The sequence below is a fragment of the Tupaia chinensis genome, unplaced genomic scaffold (assembly GCF_000334495.1).
Source record: "Tupaia chinensis unplaced genomic scaffold, TupChi_1.0 Scaffold000453_1, whole genome shotgun sequence".
Taxonomy (NCBI): Eukaryota; Metazoa; Chordata; class Mammalia; order Scandentia; family Tupaiidae; genus Tupaia; species Tupaia belangeri.
In genome coordinates, this window is record NW_006159960.1 from 1,072,880 (window position 1) to 1,086,683 (window position 13,804).

At 39.4% G+C, this 13,804-nt stretch overlaps 1 protein-coding gene across 2 annotated transcripts in view; it reads left to right on the forward strand.

The window, feature by feature from the left end:
* The first annotated feature begins 641 nt into the window (after positions 1 to 641).
* Positions 642 to 13,804, forward strand: part of NEK7 (NIMA related kinase 7) — a 96,150-nt gene continuing 82,987 nt past the window's right edge. Inside the window, exons 1-2 of one of the 2 annotated variants that reach the window (XM_006155437.3) lie at positions 642 to 746; positions 2,410 to 2,494. In XM_006155437.3, the coding sequence (XP_006155499.1) occupies positions 2,438 to 2,494 (57 nt within the window). In that variant the 5' untranslated portion in view covers positions 642 to 746; positions 2,410 to 2,437. The remainder of the gene's footprint in view (positions 747 to 2,409; positions 2,495 to 13,804) is intronic. The other variant, XM_014590485.2, reaches the window with a different exon arrangement.

Consider the following 13,804-nt stretch of genomic DNA (forward strand, 5'->3'; position numbering starts at 1 on the left):
ACAGTTTCATTTTTAAAGTTCACACTATGTCAAGAACCAGTTGTAGATGAAGTGTAATAGTATGGTAGAATTATCAAAGTATGTATTTGGAAATGGGAAGAGGAAGTCTTTATGTAATGAATGGACTCTCTGGGTATAGTTTGTTGTCTAAATTGGTTATACTTGAAGCTTTAAGTTAGAAGTTGGATTTGAAAGATTATAAACTTGATCTCTGTATCTTTCTTCATTAAATTATTTTTATTGTAGGCTGAAATATTTGTCTTTAAACATTTTTAATATTATATAATTTAAATGTTTTTCTGCTCAAGGGCTAGTTTTCTTTCTTTGACAAATTCAGTCATTGGTAAAATGCCCCAAAGGATCTTTTCTACAAATACATATATATTTGTGTGTTTATTTGAAATGTTTTTATTTTGATTTTTTTTTTATTCATGCTAGATCACATGTGCCTGAGAGAAAAGGGAGATTAGTCTTCTGGATAGGGTCTGGTCATGCCATGATCCCCTGTTCCCAGTCCTCTAGCCCATCTGATCTTAGGCGTTCATGTGTTTCAGGCAGACCAGGCCAGCGACGGAAACCCTCATCACCACCCTCAGCTTCTCCTGAGCAGCACGTTACCACTCTACTATGGAGCCCGTTCTACAAATAGATTTTTAGGCCTCGCCATTTATTTTAAAAAATTACATATTTTTTTAGCACTACATTGTATTTTATAATTGGACAGAAATCTTATTGGCTTATTTTAGGTAAATGTAAAATACTAAATTTTTAAAGATAAAATTTATTGATGATGTTTATAGTTGTAAAGGTCCTCATTTTGATGAAGATTATGGCCAAGGCAAATACCAGCTGTAGTTGTTCAACTAAAATAATATTAAGGAAAAAAGTACCTACTTAGTATTATTTAATTTGTTGATAAATATATTAAGGTTTTAGTCCTAGACATTTTATAAATTTATTAAATATGGGAAGTTTAACGTGTGTTTGTCTCTGTCTGTCATGGAAGGAATAAATAAACTGAAAAAGAAACCTGATTTTTTGTACTTATAAAGAAAAGAGTACAAGCTAAAAAAAAAATAAGCTTGGGACCAGCAAGTGTCATGGTAATTAGAGCCTTGGACTCCCACAGGGCCTACAGCAGTTTGAGTCCCAGTCTTGGATGGAGGCTTGCTTTTTTACTTCTCCTTCCCTCTCTCTCTCTCCTTTCCTTTGTGTCTCCTTAGTGATAATAATAGTAAATCAAAAATCATTCTAAAAAGAAGCTAGAAACGCGTGGTGCTGAGGATCAGGACGTAGCTCTTGGTCACAGGCGGTGTTTCACTGATAGCTCAGTTACTGACTCTTGTGTGGCCTGGCACCCAAGTGCTTTTCAGCCTGTACTTAATTAGTGGTTGAGTTGTTTGTAATTAAAAAATATATATAAAAGAGTAAACACGCTTGGGCCAGCAGGTGGCATGGTGTTTAAAGTGCTGGATTCCCACATGACTGACTGTGGTTCAAGTCCCAGACCTGGTGGCTTGAGAATCATGCTGACTGGCCATGTGTGCATCCATGCCCAAAATCCTGAGAGGAGAATGGAGAAGGGATTGCCCTGTTATCATCCCCCCGGGGGTAATTTTTCACTTTTCATTTCTCTCTCTCTGGTAAGTGCACGCTCCCTGCGGCAAAAATACAAACAAATAAACAAAAAAGTAAATACTCTCAAATGAGGACTAGCCTTAGAAGTTTAATTTAGAAAACCACAGTATGTATCATAGTTGGATAAAAAAATAAAAATAGTAACACAGAATATGAAGAGGAAGTATATTTTATGGGTATAAAAAATTGAGCATTCGGGCTGGCAGGTGCATGATGGTTAAGGGTGCTGGACTCCCATATGGCCAACTGCGATTTGAGTCCTGGACCTGGTGGCTTGCTTTCTCTCTCTCTCTCTCTCTCTCCCTCTCCCTCTCTCCCTCTCTCCCTCTCCCCTCCCCCGGTCAAATTAAAAAATATATAAAAATTAATTTAAAATATTGAACTTGACTATGTGGAGCTTAACTATTTTTATCTTTCCATAATGGGCACAGTAAAGGGAAATATCTGTGATCTACAAGGTAGAATGAAGACAGAATTTAATCTCAGGAAATAGGATTTCTAAGCACTTTCTAAGCATTTCTACAGGAATACATACATCCTCAATTTTGGGCTTTAAGCCTTTTGCCTATGGCTTTGGAGAAGTGCTGCTTTAGGGAAGTGAATACTTATGAAAGTTAAACAGCTTGGACGTGGCAAATGGCAGAAATAAAAGTGTGGAATATCTTGGGTGATTTTTGAAGCATCTCTAGTGTTTGAATGCACGTGTCTGGCATAGGATGAATGACATGAATCAGCAATGATTATTTAAATTGCATCTTTACATTTTTGCAGAATTCTAAAGTTCCTATTACGTCAGACGATGGATGAGCAATCACAAGGAATGCAAGGGCCACCTGTTCCTCAGTTCCAACCACAGGTAATTTATTCTAATTATATGGGCTTAACTGTGTGTGTGTGTGTGTGTGTGTGTGTGTTAAATGTGTATGAGTAAAGAAATAGTGCGTTTATTGCTCTTTTAGGAAATAAAGTAGCCAAAAGAAACCGATTTAGAATTACCAAGTTGAGTCAGAACTGGTTTAAAATATTGTTTTATAATGCATAATTTTCATATACAGACATGACGATGGAAGGCTTAGCTTTTAACTTTATTTGAATGACTCATACCATTTAAGGGTTAATGGTAAGCTGGCAGAACAATACCAGGTGAGGCTGCACATAGGCGCTTGTGTACGTTGTACTTCCCTCTGCTTTGGCGGCTGAGCTTGCCTGGCCCACAGCTGCCTTCATTACTGTAAGCTTTTCTCTCTGTCTCCAACTAGACTAAGTGTACTTCTCCTGTTAGGTAGTTGCTTGTTTCTCGTAACTTAAAATGAAGTAGGAGAATGTGTTAGTTAAAAGGGAAACTGCTTATTTAACATCCTGTATTGGTTAGGAATGCTTGTAATTAAGTACAGTATATAAAGACATGTTTAAAATGCCAGATGTCCCAGTGTGGGGGGCAGTAACTTATTTTTATTGTTGTTTGTCACAAAGACTGTTATTTCTTAGTTTGTGGTGGAGACATTCTATAATGTATCCTAAATATAACCTGCTAGTCTTGTTGTCCCAGATGTGCTTGGACAGTGTTTCTTAACTTTTTAAAATTTTTTAAAGAATTATTTAATTTATTTTGATTTGACCAGAAAGGGACAGAGTGAGACAGATAGGGACAGAGAGAGAGAGAGAGACAGATAGAGAGAAAGAGAGAGGAAGTGAGAAAGTAAGCTGCCAGGTCCAGGACTCGAACCTCCGTCAGCCATGTGGGAGTCTAGCTCCCTTAACCACCACATCACCTGCCAGCCGCTTGGACAGTATTTCTGAAAGTGTCTGAGACACTGTTCTTTGCAGTGAGCTCTGTAGTCACGTAGGTTTGGGACACTTGGATCACCTTTGGGCACACAGTCGCTCCATGGCAGCCCTTCCTTGGAGCCTATCTTAAACTCATGGTCATTGTGAATTTTGAAGAGGGAAATGCAGATGTTGGGGGTAGTGATTTCCAAATGTATTCACCTGTGGAAACCTGTTTTTAAGTGCATCTGTCGACTTTTTCCAGAGGCTCAGCGCTGGGAGTACTGCATACCGACAAACTATGTTTCTGCCTCTGTGTTTGCTCATTTTGCCCCCTCTAGTTTCCCTCCCACTTTTAACTCCTACTCATCCTCAAGGGTCATCTAAAATGCACTCATTCCGCACTGCTGGTTCTGGTCTTCTGACTGTCTTACCTTTCCTTGGAAACTCGACAATGTGTTGCTTACATCTCTGTTCTGGTTTGTCTGACGCGTCTGTGTCATAGTTACACAGACTTTTCCCTCCTGTGCTCTGTTCTCAAGGGCAAGGACTGTGTCTTCCTTACCTTGGCTGGCCTTGGTACTTCAGTGCCTCACATGTTGCAGGAGCTCAATAAGAATATGTAATTGAGACCAGCCAGAGACTTCCTAAAATGAACCTTTCATTTAGCCCCACACTTGGATTTTTTCATTACATTTCTTGGTTATACTTACCTGAAATCTCTGAATTGAGTAAAGAAAACTCTTAGCCCAAAGTAAGGTCAACATTTTAACTTCAAAAAGATTTGCTGAATTGAGTAAAGAAAACTCTTAGCCCAAAATAAGTTCAGCATTTTAACTTCAAAAAGATTTGTTTTTTTAAAAAATATCTACCATCTGTATTTTGTGTTATGATCATATATTATGAAGATTATAATAAACAACCTCCCCTTATTAGACATGAATGTATCTTAGTGCCAATTTTATACACATATGCAGGCATGATTGTTTCATAATATATTGTTTCTTTTCTTCTTCTTTTTTAATGAGAGATTTTTGCTATAGGTTGCGTGGACTCGTCAGAGAGACAGGGAAAGACAAAAAGCGAGAAATCACCCCAAGGGGAATAGCCATGCCCCCATCCCTTCTCCTCCAGTCTCCTCTTGGGATTTTGGGCATGCACACACGTGTGCCTGGTGTGAGTTTAAGCTGCTGATCCAGGACTCAAACCATGGTTGACTGCGTGGGAGTCCAGCAATGTAACCATTACACTGTCTGCTGGTCCCCAGAATATATTGTTTCTAATAGAGACAATAAAAGGGTACCTCTGAAAATTAGGTAGTTCATATTCTGATACTGAAATTCTATTTTGAACAGCCCTGTGTTTTAAAAGAAAAACAAGAAAACACTTTCATTTTTGCCTTCTACTGACTCGCCAGTGAGGAAAGGTCTGAGTCAAGAGTACTAGGCAAAAATGAAATAATTGCTGTCCTTGGAGACACCGTCTCCGTTTCAGAATGGTAGCAGAGCTTCTGCATGTCTCTTCACACTGTTCCTTTTGCTGTGCCTCCTGCTGCTGCTCCCATGCAGTGACTTCTCTCCCTGTGGGAGGTAGGTAGGTGACATCCCAGGTTCCAGTCACCCGAAGTAAGAGGGGAAAAGGAGAAGGGTTTTCCCCTTCCCTGCAGTCAGACCGATGGTGTTCAACAGTGAAAGAAAGATTACTGACAAGAGCTTACAGGCCTTATTGCTTATTAAGTCTTTGAAATATGTTTCCGCTCTCAGCAGCATTATTTTAAAAGACTGAGAAAGGACAGTCTCTGTTTGGGGTTGACAACATTTTTTTTGTTTTGTTCCACATCATTGGCCTGAATAATGGGAGTGGCATGGCAACAGATGAGTGGCCTAGTGATTTCTCTCACTTCAGTGCTGTGTCTAATACAGTCTGGACGGGAACAGAAAACTGAGGAGTCGGATCCTAAGTGTCAGACACCAACCCCTGTTCTAATGACGAGGGGCGGACATTCTTGGCATGTCCTTTCTTTTTCTTATTTCAGGCTGAATACTCTGACTGTAATGTATAATATTGTTTTTATTCCTTTTTTTTGTTTTAGAATATGAGATTTACATGTCTTTATTATTATTATTATTTTATTTCTGTAATTCTCTTAAACTTAGGGGAATTTTTTTCAGTCAGCTTTTATCTCTTCATCCTTCCTTCTTTGATTACTTTCATTAAAGTCTTGAAGATTTTGAAAAGATATTTTGAGTAAATTTTTTAAAGAGAGATTTTTGTTATAGAGTGTGTATGCTCACTAGAAAGACAGAGAGTGAGAGAGAGTGAGAAATGTTCCCTCTCCCCGTGCCCCCAGGGACTGGCCATACTGCAGTCCCTTCTTCCATTCTCTTGGAGTTTTGGACATGCATGCACACGTGCCTGGTGTGAGTTCCAAGCTGCTCGGTCCAGGACTCAGACTGCCGTCTGCGGTCAACCATGTGGGAATCCAGCAGCTTAGCCACTGTGCCACCTGTTGGCCCCCTGAGTACATTTTTATCCTAAATATTTTCATTGTCTTTGGACTCTCGTTTATCAAACAATGGATGTGGACTTTTTAAAAGAAAAATTCAGAGGGGATGACAGAAAAATAGTAAAGTGTGTTTTACTGTAGGACTGATTTTAAACAATGGAAGTTGACAACTAACATTTTGTGAGTATTTTGATTTATGGTTATTGAGTAATAAGGCTATGGCAGATTCACTAAAGTTAAACATGAAACAATTATAATCAAAATGCAGGTCTAAGAATTTTTGAGAACTATTAAGTTTTAATCTTAATAGTTATTTAAATTGAAATAGTGATTACAGCTTATGTTTTTACCTTTCTGGGGGAAAATTTGAAGATAGTGTAATGGTTTGGCTACCTGTGAAATAGGGAGGGAAGTCAGTGCAGTGTCTGGGGGGAAAAACAGACATTCCTTATTTTTACAGTTTGCAAAGCATGAGAATCTTACCTGGGAGTTTTCTAACTCCACCATTTCTTTAAGCTTCCTGACAGCAGAAACTCCAGTCAGTTTGCTTTCTGTCTCTGTGAAGGGAGTGAAAAGAGACAAGGAGATGTTTACCTCTTGTCATGTTCAGGGTTCATCGTGGGCCAGGAAGAAGGCAGCTCCCGGTGGACTCTCCTGAGCAGGTCGGATTTTTGGACATGGTGACTGTCACCTTCCGCTGTGTCCACTTATCTTCCAGAGTTACTATCTCTGTGAAATAAAGCTCAAAAGAAGCCAGCTTGTTTTGTAAATGGAGTTTGCCAAATTATTTGTCATGTGAAATTGAACAGAGCTTTTATTTTTGGAAATCTTCATGGAAATTTAGATGTTACATTCTCCTTGTAACAGTTTACTTCCCTGAAAAACTTTATTTTCTTAAAGTTTATTCCTTTTTTCCCCACCACACACACACACACACACACACAGGCATCCCAACAACAGGGTCTGCGCTCCACTCCCATCCTTAGCCAGCCAGGAGCACAGGCTCTCATGTGCCCAGGGAGAGCCCTCAACTCAAATCAGGAACCTTCCCACGTGGCCTCAGCATCATGGAGCACCGGGTTAGGTTTGTGCCGCTGAGGCTGGCCTGACGGACTTCTTGGTGTAGACAGGAGAATAACAGCAGTTGGAAGGAAAGAAGACTTGCCAGAGTTTAAATCCATGGCCATGAACCTCAAGTGAAGCGGATGCTGTTCAGCAGTCACGTCTATTCACACACACACACACACACACACACACATCTCCAGTTCCCAACTTGACATCCCATTTGCATGTCTCAACTATAATGTGTCAGAAACTGCCCTCTTAAGTATCCCCCCCCAAATTGTTCCACCCACAGTCTTCTCTCTCTGTAGTGACCAAGGCCGAAACTCTTAGAGCCATCTCATCTCATGTCTAATGTTAGAGGATACCATAGGCTCGATCTTTAAACTCTAGAGCTGGAACATTTGTTTTCTCTTCTACCGCCACCACTCTGGTCAGTTACTTTCATTTTTCACCTGTCTTACTGTAGTAGAGCCTTGATTGCTCCCACCCTTACCCCTTCCCCTACAGTCTATTCCCAACAGCATAGTCGTGACCCGATAAAATCTCAATCTGTAAAAACCTTCCATTAGTTTCTCATTGGCCCACTCGCCTGTCTTCTTCAAGTATATATTTACATATCTCCTTCTTTGATCACCCAATGAAAACCAGACATCGCTACTCACTCACTCTGCCTTCCCTGCCATAGTTTTCTCCATAGAATATATTGCTCTATCTATCATGTTGCATTTTGTTCATTGTTTTCCTTCACTTAAAGTATAAGCTCTATCCTCGGTCCCTAGTGTGGACACAGAAGGAATTCAATAAGTATTTATTGAATGAATGCAAACTTGGTTTCAAATCATTCTGTCCTCATTCTTTTCAAGTACTACCTTATAAATGAATATTAAAATATATCATAATACATGTAAAGTACCTACATCCTCAGTTTCTAATTTTCTTCTTTATATTTTTGAATGGCTAGAGGGTGCTTGCCAGAAAGAGAGAGTAAAAAAAAGAGAGAGAGAATGAAAGCACCTCCCCTTCCCTAGTGGTGCTGGGGAATCCTTTCACTTTCATTTCTCCATCACATGGGGATTTGGGGCATGTATACATGCATGCCTGGCATGTTTTTCAAGCCAGTGGGGCTCAGATGTGAAGCGTAGTCTGCTGTATGGGATCCAGCTCCCAATGCACAGTGCTTAATCGCTCTGCTGGGGGGTTGGCCCCTTCTGTTTCTTACTGGACTTTCCTTCCCCCACTCACTTGCTTTAACTGGAGCACATCTTTCCTTGCAGGACATTGCTCCCCCTAGAACTTTCTCAAGTGGAGGTTCCTTCTCCTACACCACATACCACAAGGGTCAGGATGTAGGAACAGCATTTTTCTCTGTCTCTGATACTTTTTCCAGATTATTACATCTCCTCTTTTTGGAGGGGCAGAGTGGAGTGGGGGAACTATAGCTCTGAAGCTAATGCCATGAAACTAAAGGTCATTTACCTGCCCAGTGGCTGTCGTCTTCTGACCTCATTAGCACTCATAGTAGTTGGAAACTTGATTCCAACCTAAGTAGCAGTACTGCTGCTCCTACTGTCCCTGTTGTGATTGAGTTCTTATCATGTGCCCGCTGACGGTTAGCACTTCAAATACTTTGCCTCATCTCACTCTTACAGACCTTGGGAGCCAGTATCATTCCCACCTTAGATATGAGGAGACTGAGGCTCAGACTGAAGAACTAACTTGCCTGCGGTCCCATAGGTAATCGGTGGTGGAGCTGGAATTTGACCCAGGTCTAGCCGACTCTAAGCCAATTATTCTTCAGCTTTTAAAGGGAAAGTCCTACCTTCCTTGGCCAATCTTATATCATCACTTACTGTGAGCTGTGATATTTTATAGGCACCTCAGGCTCTCATTCTTCAAGATGAAATTTATTATATTCTGCCCAAGGTTGCACTTTTCTTTGTGATTTTTACTACCATCTATCTAGCTAGAAACGAGAGAATCTCGTGTTTAGGTAACTACCATTTTTACCTGTTAATCCTTTACCTCCTGACCATAACTACTCTAGTTTAGATGATTGTCATCTTACCCCTGGATTTTTTTTTTTTTAAGATTTATTTAGCTTCAATTTTATTTATTATCATTATTTTTTAATTTTGACAAGTGAGAGACAGACAGAGAGAATGGGAGAGTGAGAAAGCAAGCTGCCAGGTTTGGGTCCTGAACTGTGGTCTGCCATGTGGGGAGTCCAGCGCTTCAATCACCATGCCGCCTGCTGGCCCCTACCCCTGGATTTTTGCAGCAGCTTGGTAACTAGTTCCCTTGCCCATCATTTTACCATGCTCTCTACATTATAGCAACAGTCATCTTTCTGAAGTATTTTATTCCTTTTCTCAGTTCTTCTGACTTTCTGATATTTTTAGGATGAATTTTACATTTCTTTACATGACTTAGAAGTCCTGCATCATCTGGTTCCTTTTACTTCCTTAGCTGCATTTTATGCCAATCCCTATTTTGGACTCAGATTCAACCATGTCTAGATTATACCATGTTTCCTTTCATCTCCAGATCTAAGGTGGAGAGGTAGTGGTCTCAGGTGCTATTCAAGGAGATTTAGCCCTTAATGGGGCATAATGAGTGCAAAGACTCATTATAATGTAGATTACCTACAAAATTGGTTTTACAGTTGAGACCCAAGGGAAAAGATTATAGTAGAGGAAATATGTAATTTGGAATATAATAAAAAGATTGCTCTGAGGAAAATAATGATCTTGGGTGGATTGCTCTTCTTTCTCTCCCCCCCTTTTTTTTTTAGGTTCGTGTCATAGGGCATGTGTATGAGCTGCAGAGAGAGAGAGAAAATGAGAAATCACCCCATTGGGGGATGCTACAGAGCAGTTCCTTCTCATTGCTGGGTCTGGGACTCAAACCATGGATGGTCATGTAGGAGTCTAGCACCTTAGCCACCATGCCACTTGCTGGCCCCCACCTATTAGTATGTTTTTTTTTTATTATTCTTTTTTTGGGGTGAGGTTTTTGCTATAGGGTGCGTGTGCTTGCCAGAGAGACAAAGAGAGACAGAGAGACAGAAAGTGAGAAATCACCCCCCAGGGGGGATGGCCACACCACAATCCCTCCTCCTCCATTTTTCTCTCAAGATCTTGGGTACGCATGCACACGTGCCTGGTGTGAGTTTAAGCCGCTGGGTCTGGGACTCGAACCACGGTCGACTACATGGGAGTCCAGCACCATAGCCATTACCCCAACTGCTGGTCCCTATTAGTATGTTTTTAATAAGTAAGAATATACTATACCAGCAGCCCATTTTCCCCTTTTGTTTATCATATTTTATATCAATGAGTGCTAGGTAATGGATAAGCAACAAATGTTTGTTAAATGGATAATCTTTAGCTGACAGTTTTAAGGATGAATTTGATATTTGAAAGTATTCTGAAATGCTTTGGAGCCAAGGGATTACTTGGTAAATATAGTAAATAGTCTTGGTATTCTTTTAAAAAACAAACAAAAAAATACCCAAAATGAGCTATGTTCTCAGATAAGACCAGTAATTCTCATATGGTTCATATACTAGTTCTGATTACAGCTCTAAATACAGAAAGGATTTCAAACTTACCTTCCTGGAGTATAACCACAACTTTCTATGGTAGTAGTTTGGAAGAACAACATTGAATATACACATTCTAATCTGTTAGCTGTCATTGGTATTATTTTTTATTCGGGATACCTTTATACTTTTTGTCACTGTTATTTCAAATATTAGGTTGTCAGAAAAGTCACGATGCACTTTTTCTATGCAGTAATGCATTGTGACTTTTCCAGTAACTGAATATTATGATCTTGTTGTATAATTTTGGTTATGTATCAAACAGCTTTTCCACCAAATATTCGTAACACTAATGATTCTCAAATTTAGAAATTTTTATAAATACATCTTTTTCCAGTCACATTTATCTAGAATCAACTTAATTGTGTCTTTTTTCTTTACTAATTTCATTCCATATAGGAGTACAAGGGAATAGAGGAGAAAGAGATTCTAATTGAGCTGTGATAAGGGTGTTCACTAGGGGGTAAAGGGAATACCTGAAATTAACCAAACACTAACTTTCAAAACTGATAAATGGAGGAGACAGAACAGTGCATCCAATTGCCCAGAGTGAGTGAGCAAAGTTAGAAGGCTGAGGATGATGCCCTGTGAGCTCCTGCATTTATGGGCAGGACTCTGAGGAGGAGCTGGAAGGAAACAGGTTGCTATTTAGTGTGGCGATTTAGAGCAGGGTTTCCCAAGCCCTGGACCAGTACTAGTCTGTGACCTCTTAGGAATTAGACCACGCAACAGGAGGTGAGAGGCTAGTGAATGAAGCTTCATCTGTGTTTACAACCACTCCCCATTGCTTACATTACTGCCTAAGTTCCACCTCCTGTCAGATCAGCAGTGGCATTAGATTCCTATAGGAGCTCGAACCCTATTGTGAACTGTACATGTGAGGAGTCTAGGTTGTGTGCTCCTTTTGAGAATCTAATGCCTGATAATTTGAGGTGGAGCTGAGAAAGTGATGCTAGCACTGTGGAGCAGCTGCAAATACTGCATTTTGGTGAGTTGTATAATTATTTCATTATATATTACAATGTAATAATAATAGACATAAAGTGCACAATAAATGTAATGCACTTGAATCATCCTGAAACCATCCCCACCCCTGCCTTGCCCATGGAAAAACTGATTACTGATGCCAAAAAGGTTGGGGCCTGCTGGTTTAGAGCATGAACTCTGAAGTATGGTGGCCTTTGATCGGTTGTTGGTTCTCTCACTTCCTAGCATGTTATTTGATCTCTGTAAACCTCTTGTCAATAAGTGAGAAGACTAACAGGTTTTGTCCCGTGGAGTTGATATGGGGCTTCTATTAAGAGTATGGTGCTTGGCACATAGTGAGTCCTCAGTAAATGGTGGCGATGGTACTCAATCCATCGGCAGGCCTTTTGACTCTACCTTGAGGTCATACGTTGATTCCATTTGCTTTCTGCTCCTTGCTTAACTCCTCAGGCCACGTCCATTACCTTCTTTCCAGATGTCCTGCTTTACTCTTGCTCTACTCATGCCCCTTCCCAATGTCTTCTCCAAACAACATCAGGAATTATCTTTGTAAAATGTGTATCAGACGCAGTATAGTGGTCTCTTGCTTATAAGCCAGACCCCTTTCTCTGCTGTCCAAGCTCTCTGTGATTTTGTCCATTCTTACCTGTTCAACCCCCTTCCTTACCATGGTCCCATTGCTCACCATGTTCCAGCCACAGAGTCCTTTTGGCTGTTCTTTGAACCCATCAAGCCCATTCCTTCTTTAGGACATTTTCTCCAACTGTCTTTTCTGCTATGGCTGTTCTTTCCTTTCCTTCTTGGCTTTTAATCTTGGTGTAAATAACATTATATCCTCAGGAAGATCATCTCTAAATTACCAGACCTACAGTAATCATCCACCCATTTTCTATCACCTCATCCCATTTATTATTCTGCAAAGTACTTAATATGCAGATTAAATATTAGATCTGTATTTGCTTATTGTGCCTTATTGCCTTTGTGTTATATACTTATGTATTATTTAATAAACTACCATTAATATATCTGGAATAAATACTTTTTAAATAACCTCTTTTCTCTCTGCTTCTCTCATAAAGGGGGTTTCCTATCCATGTAATTTTACCAGCTACTGGTACTTGATGTTACTCAAGGGGCAGTGAAGGAGATGGGAGTGTGTGTCATTAATTACTTAACCTGATCATGATAACCTAAGAGAATCAGTGTTTTTGGTTATTTTATTTGGATGTAGTAATTACTGTGCTGAGTCATAATTAATGATGATGAAATGCCACAAAGACTAGGGTCTTAAAATGCTTAATTGAGTAGTTGGTTATATGTGGTCACTCATTTTTCTTATGCTGGTGTGAATTTCCTTTGTGTTAGATAAAAGCAGTTATAATGATGAATGGTGAATCGTTTAGACTGAAGTCAGTCTCTGGTATGTAATTTACTGTAGTAATTTACTTTTGAAATAGTTAAAGAAATTTTAGGGACCTAAGTTCTCAAATGGGAAGAAGCACAAGTAATTAGGCATCACTGACACTTGTGGACTTTTCTGTCTTTCTGGTGTTCAGTGAGGTCTGTCTGTAGAAAATAATAAATTACATTACGAAGGATATTCTGGTTTGTGAACTTTGGAGGTCGTAACTTTTTAAAAAGATGAAAGATCATAGTGTTAGCTTTATTGCTAAATAAAATCAAAGGACATTTAAGAGTATTATGACTTCTAAATTTTGGAGAAATTCAATGATTTTAATATAGCATACAAAGTAATTTATTAATTTAAATAGGTGGTAACCTGAAAATTATCAATAAGAGATGAATTTTCAGTAACAACAAAAGCCTTATTAATGGTGCTAAATATTGTAATTAATACTGGCCTGTGTATTAGATAATTGATAACAATACCTGTGGGAATTATCAGCATATAATTTCCTCTCTTGGGAATCTATTCAGTCCATACTGCAGCTCTTCTAATTTCCCCAGAGAGAATTGTTATCATCATGTTATCCTGAATTATCTTATTGCTCAGTAAATGTCTTTGCCTTAAAATTTAAAGCAAATTAAAGAGAAATTAATTTAGTCCTAGGAAATTATTGTTTAAGGAGTCGGCACCCATGAGAATATGAGCTAGTAGCACACAGAATGAATTTTATTTGAGAATGAAAAGTGTGTATGTGAAGGAGACACAGTAAACACAGACTGACATGTAGAAGTTAATCCCAATTAGTTAGCAAGATCTGGTGCTGGGTGGTAAG